This window comes from Excalfactoria chinensis, chromosome 16 (assembly GCF_039878825.1).
Source record: "Excalfactoria chinensis isolate bCotChi1 chromosome 16, bCotChi1.hap2, whole genome shotgun sequence".
Lineage (NCBI taxonomy): Eukaryota > Metazoa > Chordata > Aves > Galliformes > Phasianidae > Excalfactoria > Excalfactoria chinensis.
The window spans coordinates 10,765,492-10,781,390 of NC_092840.1; the positions used below are offsets into that span (position 1 = coordinate 10,765,492).

The 15,899-nt window shown below is 45.7% G+C and overlaps 1 protein-coding gene across 19 annotated transcripts in view; it reads left to right on the forward strand.

The window, feature by feature from the left end:
* Window positions 1-15,899, forward strand: part of ARVCF (ARVCF delta catenin family member) — a 158,024-nt gene that overhangs the window by 81,641 nt on the left and 60,484 nt on the right. For 14 of the 19 annotated variants that reach the window (XR_011905430.1, XM_072351282.1, XM_072351284.1 and 11 more), the window contains one exon: window positions 8,955-8,993. The exons of the other annotated variants lie outside the window; for them this stretch is intronic. Coding sequence is in view for 13 of the 14 variants with exons in the window: in XM_072351282.1 (XP_072207383.1) it covers window positions 8,955-8,993 (39 nt within the window). In the remaining variant the exon portion in view is untranslated. The remainder of the gene's footprint in view (window positions 1-8,954; window positions 8,994-15,899) is intronic. 19 annotated transcript variants of the gene reach the window in all.

Sequence of the window (15,899 nt, forward strand, 5' to 3'; positions counted from 1 at the left end):
GAGTTATGCTGCTGTTTCCTTTGTTGTTTATTTGTCTTGCTTTGTTGTTAGATCATATTAAAGCATCTTAAGAGACGATTGTGTTGATGCTTCCCAGGAGGAAAGAAGCTGTTATTAATAGAAATGAGATTTAGCAAGAATTGAGATAGGGCTTTGTGGAAGACTCTGCAAATAACCTGAGCTTAAACATGCAAAGAAGATGGGCATATACACTGTCCTTCATAAATGGATGGCATCCCTTTTCCTCAGGCTTTCCTTTCTGCTACTGGTGTCCTGCTTCAGTATCCTGTTCTTTGTGACCCCTAAAATGAGCAGTAGCTACAATGCATTGGAAAGAAGACCTGGGTATGTTAAGAGTGGTTGTGACGGACAGCAGTTCTGTAGGAGTACATGGCATGGTTTACTTTGGCCTGGTGCCTTAGATTGAATGGGACTGTAAGAATAACTGTGCAGCAGAGCTCCTTTTGAGTTGTATTTGATGTTTGTAAAAGGTTGTTGTGAAAGGGGAAGTAGGAATGGCTCGTGCTGATGTGCAGTTGAGCAGCTGGCTTTCCAGAGATACTAAATGGGAAGCTGAGTGTTTCAGGCACGTTCTGAAGGAGATGGACGCTGAGCATCAGTTGCTAAGGTAGGATGGGCAATAAAGAAGCAAAGAAAGAGTGGTGTTTTAATCACCTTCCATGTTTTCAGAGTGCTGTTCCACAGAAGGGCTAGAAAATGGAGAATTTAAGATCAGCTCAATATTAGGGACAGCAAGTGCTTTGGCATAGGGAGTGCTTAGGAGAAGTAGCGAAACTGCCTGAATTGTTGCTAATTAGAAGGAGGAATGGTATGAGGGGAAGAGGACAAGGTATCAGAAAGGCTCGGGAGCCTTAGGAATGCATGTCCTGCCAGCAGACTTCAGGGGACGGTACAGTTCTGAGCTTTGGGTGTTTCTGTTACACGCTGCTGTGTTCGCATTGCCGTGAGAGGGAACTGTGGTCAGTGCTCACAGGAGCTCTGCAGTTTAAAGCCCTGCCTTGTTAATCCTTTGTATTTTAGTCCAGCAACGTTTTGCATTGTGGCAGCAGCCTAAAGTGATGTGCAACATCTGTCCAGCATTGCTGAAATTCCTACTAAATGAGTTCCAGAGACAACCTTCCATTTGTGGGGTATTTTGCAAAGTCTGCTGTACGAGAAGAATGTTAACCAGCCTAACTCTTGAGTGACCCGAGGAGCTGAAGAACTGGAGCCTTCATTTGGAAGACAGGGGCGGGCAGAGGCAGCTCCAGCTGGGCGCTGCTGCAGGTGAGCCTTGCTGCAGAGCTGTGTGGTGCAAGGTCCTGGAACTGGGGGAGAATCCATCACCAGGAGGTGCCGCAGCTTCCTCTGTGTGAAGCAGCCTTTGAAGAGAATGCTTCCTGAAATTCTGATATTGAAAATGCAGGGAAGGTGGTGATTGTGGGCTGTGGAGCACCGGCAAGTTGTTGAATTAGTGCGAGTTACACAAGATGAATAAAAACAGGGCCTTTGTTTGCCTGGGATGTCTCCTGCAGTACCGGAGAGCTGTTGCTGTCCCTGCTTTGTAGCAAGGTCACTTCTGTCAATACCATCCAGATGTGTATCCTCAGGGTTTGTCTAAACATGGTTTTCTCTGCATGGCGTTAATAGCTCTTACGCTGCCTGCCAGCAGGATCCCGCCCTCCTGCTTTCACCTCCATGTTTATCCACTTCTGCTGCCCTCCCGCTGCTTTCTGGATTTTTTCCTCTCTCCAGCTGTCTTAAGAAGTTTGGGGGGCACTCAGTCTCCTCATAAAGGACTCTCTCGTGGTGCAGGAGATGGGATTGGAGTCAGATCGGGCTCATGCTTGCTCTGAGCTGGAATTGCTCTGTTCTGCTCTTGCTCCTCTTTGACAGCTACCAGGTGATTTCTAGTCAGGCTCAGGGAAAGGTTATGAAAGATTCTTCTTTGCTGATGGGCGAGTCAAGGTTGCTGTGCATGTGCAAACGCGAGGGGATGAAAGCAAGCACATCCCCTGCAGAATGTGGAACGTGATAGTGTCATTGCTGAAGGCAGTTTGTACTGAAGTCAGTGCAGGAGATAACTGCTCCAAGCCAGCGTGGACATAATCCAATCAAAACTTCTTTTTTTTTTGCCTGATTGTGTTGGCCCGAGCAAGTCAAATGTTACCCAATTTTCTGACCCAGTTCTGTTTTGTGCCTCCAGGACAAACTCTTCTATGCTTCTGTCTTTTCAAATATGTTTTTCAGTGTTTGTGTGAGTTCCTGAACCAAGCTGGAGTTCCTGAACCATTGCAGGGTTAGAAAGAAGTGCAACACTAAAGAAAAAATTAGAAAAACATCCAGTTAGAATTGTTGGGTTTTTTTCCCAATTTTTATTTCCTTCCAGTGGCTTTACAGAAACGCTGTGGCTGTTCTGCTGTGATGCTATGGATGTAGTGGAGCTGCAGCCTGGTGCATGTAAATGCTGAATGAGGCTTCCTTTGAACTCTGCTTTCTGCTCAGGCTTTTCACAGCAGGCCGTCCGCAGTGCTGGTGGCCTTAGTTGGCTTGTTCGGGGTTGCTAAAGGTCCATTTTGGGTAGAAATTCCTCTTCTTAGAACTCAAGTGATTCCATGGCTTAAAATTGCTGTGTGAGGAAGGACAATAAGAAGGAGCCTGTTTAAATATAAGCAGCCAGTACTGAAGGCTTGGGCTGCCCCTGCCCTGCACTGACTGCTGCTTGGAATGGCTTCAGGAAAGCACCGCTCCCTTAGCAGGAACTCGTGTGGCTGGGGCTTTGTTCCCGTCAGTTTCACTTGTGTTTTCCCATTCGGAGTGAAAGCTGCTGTGGATTTGTCCACAGAACGGCTTGCAGTCACTTCACGTTTATTTCTCTCCGAGCTCCGGGTGCTGCTCTCTACCTGAAGGTTGGGGTGCTCCTCAGCAGCAGCAGGGCATGGCGAGCTGCTCGTGCAGCCTCTCACAGCACGGCATTTGTAAACTTGAACTTCCATCTCCAATGAAGAAGTGCCCTTCAGACTGGAGCGCTTTCCCATATGTTAAAATACCCAGAAAAGAGCTAGTTATCTTCTGAGGCTGTGTGGTGTGAATGCCAGACTGTAGTGAAGCACAGGAAGGTGAAAGAAGGTGAAAGGAGCCCTTGTTGTTGCTCTGGAGGAAATCACAAGTACCGTGCCCTCTGGAAGGCAATGGGTGGTGGATGTAGCCAAGGGCAGGCGTGAGTGCCATAGCAATTCCTTGTGTGCTCTTGAAGGTGTTCTGCACTTGTTCCCCAACTGAGCCCTATGATGTATATTTAGAAATTCTGTTTTTCAGGGGAATTGTTGCTGTGACTATATGCAAAATACCGAGCTTGAAAGCAGCAGAGGAGGAAAAGAAGAGTGGACTGATAATTGACATGTTTTCTCCTTCGGGTAATGCTGTCTTTCATGGTAGAAGGCCACGTGTTACTCTGAAATGAAGCTGGGATATCAGAGTAACCAACCCAAAAGCACACGCAGGCTGTGGAGGAGCTGCTGTTAGAGCACAAAGAGCAATCTTCCTAATGCCAGGCGGTGCGGGGCTGCGGCCCGAGGAGCAGATCCAGGGGCAGACAGCGGTGGGGCTGCAGTGTGCAGGCAGCCTTGGCAGGGCAGGTGCCCTCACTTTAATTTTACTATTTTTTAAACTTTTTTGATTACTTTTACTATTATTAAAAGTGGCTTCATTCCAGAGTCATTGCTCTGTTTTACCAGCTGTTGACTTCGATTCCAGAAGAGCTTTGTTCTTCCTTCAGAGCAGAGCATTTGCCTCAGGAGTTACTCTGAGAATCTGTAGCTGTTTCTTTCCTTGCAGACAGCTTCTAGGTAATGCACAACTACAAAGGAAATCAATCTTCTGACAACCTGTGCTGCGGAGGCAAAAGCTGGAGTCAGAAACTTTGTGAGAGTTGTTGGTTTATTTATATCTGCAGTAAGTCAGTTACTTTTTGTCTGGGTAGATCTCCAAGGGAAGTTCTTTTTAGCTCTGTCTTGAAAAGTCTGAACGCTATTTTCCTTCTTCAGAGCAGGGACAGATAGGGGAGGTAAATCTAAATCAAATGTCTCAGTTCTGCTGACTGCACAAATCACGGGTTTACAGAGAAATGAAATTATAACCGTGGCTGTCTCCTTCTTACCAGTCCCTAATTGGTATTCCTTCCCCACCCCCACCCGCTTTGTTGGATGCTTTCATGCTTTGGCAGTTGAGATGCTTTAGTTCCTCTGGAATTCCTTTAGAGCCAGAGCTGTCTGTAAGGGCTGCAGTGGCTCCTCACGCAGTGAGTGTGCTTTACTTCTGCTGTCGGTTGCTTTTTGGACTATATTTAGCAGTTCCCTGGAGCTGCGTTGTAGACATGGGAGAATGAATGTGACATTTGGTGAAGGACTGGGCAGGGAGTCGCGTTGGATGTCGTCCCTCACCGCCACCTGGTTGGCCCTTGGGCACAGCCCCCAAGGCCCTGCACTCCCCCCTCCTGTGCTTCTGGGGTGAGCTGGGTGGTACAGATCACTGCTGCTCATCTTTTCACCTACCCTGGTGTGTATAAAACCCAGATCAAGGCACGTTTGCAGTTTGATCCACTGTGTGTGGTAAACTTGTACGATATAAGATGGGAAGTTGGAAGGAACCATCTTTGAAATGTCAAAGGACTTAATCATTGGATAGGGCAGATATTCTGACGTGAAGAGGAGCATCTCAGCTTTGGGGAAGATACGGCAGTTTTTGGAAAGATGAAGTGCTGTTCGCAGTTCCATATAACGTGTAGCAAATCTTTCTGAGGCTCCTGTCGGACAGGAGGAAGCGTCCTGCCCTGTTATATGCTGCATTTCTATTTGCTGTATTGCACCCCGATGGTTTATACTGATCACTTCACAGGCCTTGCTTGTCATAGGCCCAGGATAAAATGATGATATACTTGCTGGCCAGGTAGCAGCGATCCTTCTGACTCCAGTTTGCAGCCTTCTTCCCAGCAAAAGTTATTTGCAGAGGCCAACTTTAATTATTTTTGTAACAGACATCATATGCCTATAAAGAAACAGTTAGCAAAGGGTCTGTGGCCTCTGTGGAGTAAGCTGGGGAGCTCTGAGTTAAATGCTCTTCTGAGGAGCAGCAGGCGTCTGGGTTGGAGAAGGGCTTACTGCAGCAGCTCGTCACAAAGTTTGAAATCTATGAAATTAATTAGTTGAGAATAAAGCATCTTTTATTAATGTTTGAATATCTGCATTTGTGTGTAAATTAGTATGGTAGAACAGCTGCTGCACATCCCATTTCTCAAGCAAAAGCTCTGAATGCATTTATAAATGTGAATGCATTTATAAATAGTGAATGGTAAATAAATAAGGAATGATTTGGTTATTTCAGAACACGATTCGAAGCAGTGCTGTGCAGTGTTCAGTGCTGTGCAGTGTTCAGTCACTTCTGGGTTGTTTTTCTGCTTTTCACTTTTTAATGAAGGACCCTGGTTTTCATTAGTACCATTTATTTACAGTGTCTTTATGGATACAGTCAAATATCACCTATTAAAATATCACCAGTCTGTCAGACACATATAAGCTCTTCTACTTGATATCTGCAGCCTGGATCCTTAGCAGGGAAAATCATTAAGCCCTGATGAACGCAGCTGAAATGATGGATGAAGTCAGCAGAAATCTTTCTACCCAGCGAGCCAGCAGGGCACGTTTATAAGCCAGCAAACTGCAGCGCTCTGCAGAACGTTATGAATTCGAAAGCACAGTGAGTTGTGTCTACAAGGCTTACAAAGCTAGAATTAAGAATGGCTGTAACATCTACTGCTGAGTGTACATGGAGCAGGTTATCTGACGTGTTCTGTGGGTCTCCAAACACATTTTAGATGTATTTTAGCAGGCTCTCGGTATACACTGAGTGACTTTGGTGTAGTGAGTGATGAAGTTATCCTTAGGTTTTCATGTTCTAAATGGAGCTGTACTTGGTTTAAATTCCTTGGCGTTCATACTGTTAGATTTATTTTGCACAATATGAGCTGTTGCTCATTAACTTTTCCTTCAGAGCTTGTTGATTTAATTTTTCGGCATGTATGAACTGATAGCAGATGGGAAGTTGCAAATACCGATGTGTTTGGTCACTGCTGACCTGAGTGACTGAATTAAGCATGGAATCAGGTTTGTCTTTCACCCACAGTGTGCCAGTTGGCTGCTTTACAGAATGTGCAGCTCAGGATATGGGTATCTGTGTCATCCGCCCACTGAATGGTTACGTTTTGTCTCACTGCCTTGCTAACCGCCATTGGCTTTAAGCAGGGTTTAGGTGCTTGGCTCCATCTGTGCTGGGTTGCTCAGGGCAGTGTTCTTCCTGCTCCGCAGTGCGTGTGTCAGGCACAGTGAGTTTGGCTGAAGGCTGGGAGCAGTGCCTGGCACACGGCTTCGGGTGTGCGAGGTGCATCTGGGCCACTGCTCTGTTCATAGGGGCTCCAGTAGGCCTTTGCTAAATGAATTGCTCACACAGGACGCTGTATCCTATTTGCAGCCTCAGCTTTGCAGGGCTGCTCTGGTAAATTAAAGATTCCGTTTCCTGGCATAAAACGCAACAAGGAGTGGGAGTGAAGTGCGGCTGGCTTGTTCTCAGCTTGGAACAGCAGTGCTGCAGCTTGTCTGGCCAAGGGAATTGCAGCCTGTAGAGCGAGTCTGGCTTTCTGATGTCAGTTATTAGCAAGTCCTTAATTTCATCTCATGTCATCTGTTGTTGTTATCTGTGTGTTTCATGGAGAGATGGTTTCGGAACACTGGTTAAAGCAGTGACTTACATCACAAGCTCTAGGGCTGTGTTTTGTCCTGATCTTTGTCGTATTTGAATTCCATCATGAAGTGCCAAGTGTACACAGAGCAGGAATAAAACTGAAAAATAATACACAGTGCATATAACTGGGTGGTTGGCCATTTCTCAGCTGAGTTTTCACACTACTCTGTTTTGAGCTTGACTTTATTTGTAGCACTGCTGTCACGGCTGATGGTGGTTCCCTGCCTCACTGGTGAGAGGAGAGGGAAGTCCGTAAGGAAAACCAGTGTTGACTGGGACCCTCTGCTGAGCTGCTTTGCTGGCAGATAGCGATCTCTTTATTACATTGCAGTATGATTTTCTGGGGGAGGAATCCTTGACAAGCTGTAAATGGTTTGCTCTAAGACTGAAAAGCCTTCAGAAGGGTGTGTGTGTGTGTGTGTGTGTGTGCATACAACTGAGCACCTCTCCATCGTCAAGTTTTAGATTAAATAGGAACATGTTTTTTAATAGGTTGGACCAATTAATCTTTAAGTAGTGAAGATAATTCAGGCATGAAAATATCTCATATTTCTGCTACTCGCTTTCTACAACTTGAAACAAAAATTGCCCTGTAAGCCCTCAGCTTCCTGACATTGGGACTAATTGAACCTTTACCTGCGAGAAAGAAGGGTTCTCTTTGAGTTTTCTCTTACTTCTTGTTGTGGTTTGACCTGGCAGGTCCCAGCTGAAGCTAAGACACTCCTTTAGGCACTTGAACTGTTCTCAGATCAACCCTTGACCTTCTCTGTGTGCTGAATTGCTCAGACTGTAGAACCTTTTCTGATCTTAATGCTCTTCTGTTCTGATCTCTTCTTGCTCCTCTTCTGTCAGCTGTGTTCTGGAGCCCCAGCACTGTCTGCATCCTTGCCAGGCTGTGGATGCAGGAGCTGAACAGCCCTTTCCAGCACTGGCTGTGCAAATCGATGCCAAATGGAAATGATGAAATGCTCTTACTCAGTGTTCTCCCCCCTTACACCCCTTTGTTTTTTTCCCTTTCTCTACCTACTGTCTGCTGCTAGTTTAGCACTACTTAGCAAGTCCCTCTGCTGCCTTTTCAGACTGTGAAGGCTGTCCATGTACAAGTAGGGCTGTAAGCTCAGTCCTAAGAAATACAGAGAATGTGTGAAGTAAACGGGCTACTGAACAAAGCCATCAGTGGGCTCTCGTGGGCAGCTGAAACAACACAGTAACACACTGCGCTTGGAAAGGCTTGGCTTTCTGCTGGAATCTCTTCCATTTAGAAGATCTATGGCAGATGGATTGGCCTCTGGATTTGTTGGTTGGTTTGTGTCTCTTTGTGTTCAAATGGACTTGTGCTCATAGGAGACCTCCTGCAGCGTTTCTTTCCTGCTGTCACGTTTTTGGTCCCTGGGGATACATAACACTGAGGCCTGTGCTGGAAGCGGTGTGCAGAATTCCTGCTGCCTTTTGGTCAGACCACAGCTTTTGTGTGGGGCTGGGAGAGGGGGTGAGATGCAGAGGGAAGAGATGGACCTCTTGGGGAGCTGTTTGGTCTGAAGCAGTCTTGATGCCAAGCAAGCCTGCTGTGGTGCTTTGTAAGGGGGGATGTTGGCAAGCCCATCTCTTATAAGACAGGCAGTGAGATTTATTGTCAGTCACTTTGTATTCCCTAGAATAAGGAATAAATTATTTAAGAAGTGACTTCCTTGAAATTCAGGCTTTGAAAGTCATCACTGACCTATTTGTTAGTTCTGTCTCCCTTAAGTTTATGAAAGCAGTTCTGTTTTTTCATGTTGTGGGTCGTGTGTTTTGCCACAAAAGCAGCTTTCGTGTTGTGTAGTTCAATTCTACAGGCAAAAAGATTAGTTAAACTTAACACTGGTCAGATATAGCAGCTAGGGCACTAAAATAATGATGCAGTCCTGGTCATAATTTAAAGAATGCAGAGACAGCTTACATCTGCCTTAGGTCAAAGCGCAGTTCTTGAAGGTGCTGCTGTAGCAGTGCAAGGAGGTGTGCGTGTGTCAGCCTGGAACTGACAGGCTGGGTCTGGCAGATCTTGGTTTGACACAGGAGTGGGGTGTTAAGTGGCTGGGGTAAAGTCTGGGGCACACGGAGCACATAGAGAAACTTACTGCTGTACTCTGCTGAACTGACAGTTCTTTTTTCTGTTTTAGATGAAGGACCTAGCTTGTACTTCTGACTCCTGTGTGCATGTAAGTTTGTGGACTTGATATCTAGTAATACATGCATCACTTTAATTTATGAGCAAAACTGTGTGGGGTCAAGGAGAAATGAGAGCTGAATGCCAGTCCTGCAGAAAGGAATGTGCAAATGAGTCATCCCACACCACTGTTAATGCTGGCATTGTAGAGGCAGCAGGTGGAGATGGAGGAAGAAGCTTACTGGAAAATTGTAATCCGTGATGTAACCTCATCCCACTAAAAATCTCCCCAATTTAGCCCTGGTTAGTTCATCTGAAAGGCTCCAGAGAGGAAGCAGGTCTGAGCTGTTCTGGGTTTGGTCAAAGATTAGACACGTAGATTTACATTTTGTTTGTCTTTGGGAGGAGGACTGACCTAAAAAACTGCACATGTAAATTACAGCAAATTGCACTGAACTCTCTCTTGGTGAGAAGCAGTCGTTATCCCCTCATTTAGTCTGGTTTCCTGCTGGGAAGGCTTTCCAGATGAGCGGTGTTGACAGCTAGGAGAAATAAGGTACCCCCAGCACTGGGTGTTCCGGGTGTGTTTGTATTTATTTCCTTTTCCTTTGACCTGCTCATACTAAAAGCACGGCTTATGCTTCTGTTGTATTTCGTGATCCTGCCAAGCAACCAGGGGTGTTCTCATCCAGTCCTGGGTGTTACTTCCCGTGCTCTGAGGCCTGGGTTCATCCCCCAGCTTTAGTGCTTTTCAAAAGACCCCGAGTTCGATGTAATTCTACAGGTAGTGAGTGTCAAGAGCTGGATTTGTACGAGGAGGTGACTTAGTCTGTAAGGTCTGAATTGTTCTCTGAAACTCCAGTTCTTTTTGACTGGAGAGGAAGAATTCAGTTGCTGTGCATTTCAGTACCTTGTTAAGATAGCTGCTGCCAGTTTAAACCTATTGTTCATCCCTTTGCCTGCCTGCAAGGTGTCCCCACTGTTCCTTCCTGGGAGGGTTCAGGTCAGCAGGCTGCTCTGTCTGGATGAGGTAGGACTGTCCTTTCGCAGTGTGAGCTGTTAGTGGTTGCTTTGCTTCTGAAAATCAGTTGTTGTGCTCAGTGTGCTGAGCATTGCTTTTAAGGTGGTGGGATTGTTAACATGTGATTTTTAAGTATATGTTATCGCATCTGTTGAGGTTGACATCTTTGGTTAACACCCAGTCAATCTGAAAAGCAGGGCCGAGCAATACAGAGCCCTGTGAGATGTCTTACTTGTCAAAGTGACAAATTGCCCTTTCTGACTCAAAGGCCCAGCTTGCATTTCAGAGGCATGTAGCTACAGGGGAAAGGGGAGGGGAGCATGGGAAAAGCTCCCTGTTAGTCGAGGTCTTCCCCAGTGGTTTGTTTTTTGTTGTGTGTTGCTGAGTTGAAGGTCTTTGTTTTCCTCAGTCTCAAACAACTTCTCAGCAGGTTGAGAGCAGCGAGGCCCTTGGGACTCTGCCTCTCCCACTTCTCATTCTCATAAACTGTTTACAATCTCCCTCCATTTTCTAGCTTTGTATGGAAAAGTTCAGTGGGTCAGCTTTCCCTTTAGCTCCATCCATCATTCCAGTCAATTAGAAATAGTTGAGGGCCAATTGCCCGGTCTTCCATTAACTGAGACACTTCAGATTGTTAAAATAGCATAAAAGCTGCCTTTGTTGACCGTTGGGCTAGTGCCCTGCGGATGGGCAGTTACCGTGTGGCTGAACAGAACCCCAGTGTGTTGGGCACTGCTTGGGGGATGGATGTTAGTACTGCCGGCCTTGTTTGGGTTTGAGTCCTTCTCCTTCACCTCTGCCTCTTGCCTCCCCTGAAAGGTGCGATGCCTTCAGAGGTGAATTGCCAGACCCGCTTGCAAAAAAAAAGAGCTGCATTGTGGCTTTTCAGAACTGCTGTAGTAGAGGGAGGTGTTTTTCAGCTGGTGAAAAGTTCCTCTTTAACCCCGGTGCTTAAACAGCTCTGGGCGTTATTTGTTAGTTGCTTGTCGTGTGTGTTTCTGAAGGACAAAGGAAGTGTGTAAGTGTTCAGGAAACAGCTCGGGCATTGCGGTGCATGGCTGAGCTCACTCTGGTGCCCCATGCCAGGGCAGCCTGCTTTTGTGTAGGGCTGATGTTTTCCTTTGGCTGGATCTGACCAGCCCCAGGGCAGAGCTGTGTGAGAGCTCCACAGAGCTCTAGGAGCTTGTTACGGGTTGATGTGCTTGGGAGCACGCTGCAGTAAGCAGATAGATCCGTACCATTTTGTTTCACGTAATGTTTAGGCAGCAACGTAAATACTTAAACATTCTCATTTTGAAATCTGCCTGTCTTGCAAACTTTTCAGTGTCATACGCTGCTGGGGTTTCAGTATGGCCCAATCCATGTGCCTTTTGTTGTTCTGGACCTTGAGTAACACATTATCAGTAGGTGCTACCTGCACAGCAGTAGTTCCTTTGGTTGTGAAGAGTCCCGAGAGCTGTGACTGTGCAGCTGTGCTCGGGGCTGATGGAATTGGAAGAATACAGCGCATGGCAGCCCTTGAATATAAGGCCTTTGCATTCTTCAGGAAGGTTGCCCTGCCTCCTGCTTGGATTTCAGCTGCTGAACTGCTGCATTGCACTGAAAGCTCCCTGGAGAAATCAGGGCTGAGGGCACAGCAGGGATGTTCGGGTGGAAAAAAACAACAACAGAGCTTGACAGAACAGGAGAATGTGATGATAATCAGATTTAGGAGCTGTCAGCAGCTGGGGAGCTAGATCCTATGCTGGAGAAAGGTCTGCCACAGGTGCACCAAGCTAGTTCCACCACTGACTTGTTTGTGCTTTGATGCCCTGCTGGGATACTGACCTGGTGTGTATTCTCAATCCAGGAACATGGTGATCTCGGTTGCCTTTTTTCTTCTCCTTTTTTTCCTCCACGTTCCTTCAGCAGATAACAGCCTGAGAACGTCGGAGCTGGAACTGCAGACCTGCGTTGGAAGGAGCGCTGTGGGACACAGCACTGTCTGAGACTCAGCTCTGGCCAAATGGGTGTTTGCCTGCTTTGCTCCAGCAAGTTGTCTCACGCTCTGCAGAAACTGAAGCTCTAATAAGTGATTCAAGCAAAGTATAAGAAGTGTTAGAAGAGAGAATCCCTATTTGATTCAATTAGTGCTGGTGTCCAACACCATTAATTATGAGCAGCCTTCTGATGTTGTTCATGGGAGTCGATACACTTGAGCTTTGTCTGTGCCGGGGCCAGCTGAGGACAAGTTTGTCCACTGATGTAGAATCCAGCTTTTGTGCTCTGCAAAACCCTTCAAATTCGGTATCTAACAGTCGCCTGGAGTAAGCAGCAGCCTGAATAGTCTGCATTGCAGTCTGCTGAACAAAGGATACGTCTGGGAGAATGATGATTCGATGTATGTTTGCCCTGTTTTTGAAGAGGGACTGTTTTAGTGGAAGTAATAATCTCCTGCAATTTAATATTATTTCCAGACTCTTTTAAATCATTTCATAGGCAGTGAATAAAGAACTTTGTTTACCGGTTTAAAGTAGAATGTCTGTTCCTCCTAGGGGAGGTTATTCTTTTATTAAAAAAAGATAGAAAGTAGCTGCTTTGATGGAAATGTAACTCCAGGAACTGAGATGGTGATGATTACAGAAGCTGCAGTATTCTAATGCAAAATAAGCCCTAGGAGATATGTGCCCTAAATGGTAAATCACTCTGTTTCTTAACAAAGCAAGAATTACTATTATTTTGTTTCTTGCTTATTTTACAAGGTCTTTAGCTGTTTCATCTGCACTTAACTTTTACAAGCTGGGGATAAATTGATGGTTGATGTTGTTTTGCTATTTAAATAGCTTGGCATTTTTAAAGCATACTGGAAATGCAAGCGAACGATGGGATTCATCTGGCACTCCAAAAGCAGGGAGAAAAGCTGTGACTCTGGTACCCAAAGCTCTAACTGGATTAGAATCTGGTTTTATAACTTAATGTTTCATAATCTTCATGGAAGGAGCCAAACACCATTATTTCAAGAGGACCTCGTGGGTGATGTGTTGGCTGCAGGAAGAGTCGTGAATCCTGACAGGCCGTCATTAAAGAGGACTGGAAAGAAGTTTCCTTTGGATTTCATCTTCCCAGATGCTCCGCTGGGAGCAGCACGGTGGTTGCTGATCCTTCTATGCTGGGGAACCAACCTCCTCTGGTCTGGCAGCGTGGGACGGGCTTGCAGGGTCCTGGCTGTGGGACGGGAAGGGGATCACCGTCCTGCTTCTGCTTTGTAAGCTCCAGCGAGCTGCATGCAGGAAAGGGTTTTCTAAACTGGAATTACGTGCCTTCAGTAGGCAGGGAATTACTGGTAGGATTATTCATTAGGAGTGTTGTATTCCAGTTCTAACTGGTAATTTATGTTTTACTTTGAATAATTAGGCTTAGCTGCCAAATGTTTGGAATGTGAGATGTGTTTAACAGGAGCGCCCTAGATACTGGCTTAGAAGCTGAGCACTGAAGAAGATGGTTGAGAGGGGTTTTGTGTCCCAGTTTTTGCAGTTTGTGGTGACCTAAAATCCATAATGGAGGAAACTAAAAACAGAGAAAGTCTTTGCATCTTTTCAGTGTTAATGCCAGCTTGTGACAGCTGCACGTTAGTGATGTGGAACAAATACTGGTTGTAGAGATCAAAGAGCTGCCTCCTTAAGCTAATTCAGGGAAGAGCAAGTTGGATGGTGTTCTGTCCTCTTTGCTCACTGCTTTTTTCAGTAGCTCATGTGCTAAGGAGGAGAGTGCAAGGAAATGCAGTCTGATGAGTTATCTGTGTTAGGAAATGTACCCTGAACTTTGGAAGCTTTTATTCCTGATGCTTAGGACAGTCTCTGGGTAACTCTGCCTTTCTCCTGCAGGAATGCAAATCTGTACCTGAAACTTCATTTTAGAAGCAGCCATGGGATGAAAACTGGCGTGGTGTTCATTTAAAGTCAATATGCCCTAGTTTGCAATTCACTCATGTTTAAGTGCCCAGCTTTAAAGCTTTTCTTTGCCCACAGGCAGTCTGAATACAAAGGGAGACTTTGTTTTTTATAAAGAAAAGGTTTTGCAGAAGGAGCAAAATACGGAATGGAAGGTAGGCAGAATCTCCTCAGGTTTAGTATCACAAAGCAGAATTTTCTTCTGAAGAATGTAGAGAGGGAAAATGGATGAATTCATGACAGCGCCTCAGCATGAGCCTAGAAATGGACAAGATGGAAATGCCTACGCACATACATGTGCAAAAGGAGTAGGTCTCACATCTTGAATCGGTTTTGGCATTTGATGCTACATAAATGGCGAGGAGGTTTACCAGGGCAAAGTGTAACGGGAGAAATCTATGCATGGTAACCAATGTCTTTGGTCGTGGTCAGACTTGGATTGCACGAAGATAACAAGTGTTGAGTCTCGCTGTACTGCAGTGCTGTGTAAGTTCTTCTGTTTGGAGGGAAGCCCTGCAGTGGGTTGGGGGGAGCTGAACTGCAGCTGTAATTTCAGAGCTTCAGGATAAAGGCGGATTTGTGTATTTGTCCCAGGAGTTTGTTTCCCTGCTGAAGCTGTAGGCAGAATCGGGCATCTGAGCTCTGCCGTAAAGTATGAAGTGTGTGTGCTGAGCTGCTGGATGTTGAATGGGGAGATCTGTAGGATTTCGGAAGCCTCGCTCTGGCTATTTCTGTTGCCTGAGGTAGTTCTCAGTTTCGATAGAAATGGGAGCAGTGTCCGCTTATCTCATCCCTGGAGGAGCAGCACAGGCTCCTTTGATGAAGGTTGTCTGTTCTGCATTTTGACTGAGATGGCTGCCTGAAGTTTATTGCCACGGTCTTGGTTGTTATCATGACTTACCTGGAAATGAGAGCAGCTCAGCTGCGTTACTCAAGTCCAAATTTCAGAATGCAAGAACATAGCTGTAAATAACAGAAACTGATCGAGGGCGTCTTGGCTTGTTTCACAGGGAATTATTGATTGCACAAGGATTAAATGGTACATTTTCCCAGTGGATCTCAATGGGACCTCAGTACGTTGCTCCTGCTCAGCAGAGGGAAGGATACCATCCTTTGTGGCTTACACTGAGCACAGCGGAGGGCGGTCCAAAGTCCATGGCCAGGACAAAGTGCAGCTTTGTGACCTTCTATTTAGAAAATAGAATGTTACAGTTCTCTGGTGGGGCTGCTTCCTCAAATAGAGAATATTTAAACATTGATGTAATTAGACTTGGCTCCTGCATGGCAATGGTTTCTTCCCAATGGTTTTGTTTTCCTGTGATGTGGAAAGGTGTAGGGGATTTGCCCAGGGTGTTTTCTTTAGGAAAAAACGTATTAACTTTGTAAATTAAGGTCCTCTGTCATTTCTTTCCATTATTAAAAGAAAAATGTGTGTTTGTGTACGTATGTATGTAAATGTACATATATGTATTTATTCCTTAGTAAGAGCTTTTCTATGTATGCCTGTTTGACAGGATGTGCAAAGCCCTGTTTTGGCTTTGAGGCCTGAGCACCATGATAGCTTCAGGGATTACGATGACATGAACAGTCTGCCACTCTGTCTCACATAGCTGAGGGTTCATCGTGCTGGAGAAAAGGCTTATTTCTCAGGATGTAAGCCAAGTCTTTATTGGCCACTTGCTGTGAAACTTCTAAAATATGTTCACGTACCAAAGGAGAGCTTCTGTGATTGCTGTGCTGAGACACAATTGCATAGGAGAAAGGAAAGTTCCCATGTTTGTGCTGGTGAGAAGCAGAAGCGCTCTCTTTGGACAGCGTTCTTGCAGCAGCTGACCTGTGCTCTCAGTCTCTTAACACTTTTCGGTGAGCTTACAGCCATGTAGATCTGCATTCAGCAAAGGGAAGATGTCAGAAGAGCAACGTGCCACGTAATCCAGCAGTTAATTTTCAGCTATCCAATTTAGATTATCATTACTTTGGACAATTTGAGACAGGTGGCAGTTTAATA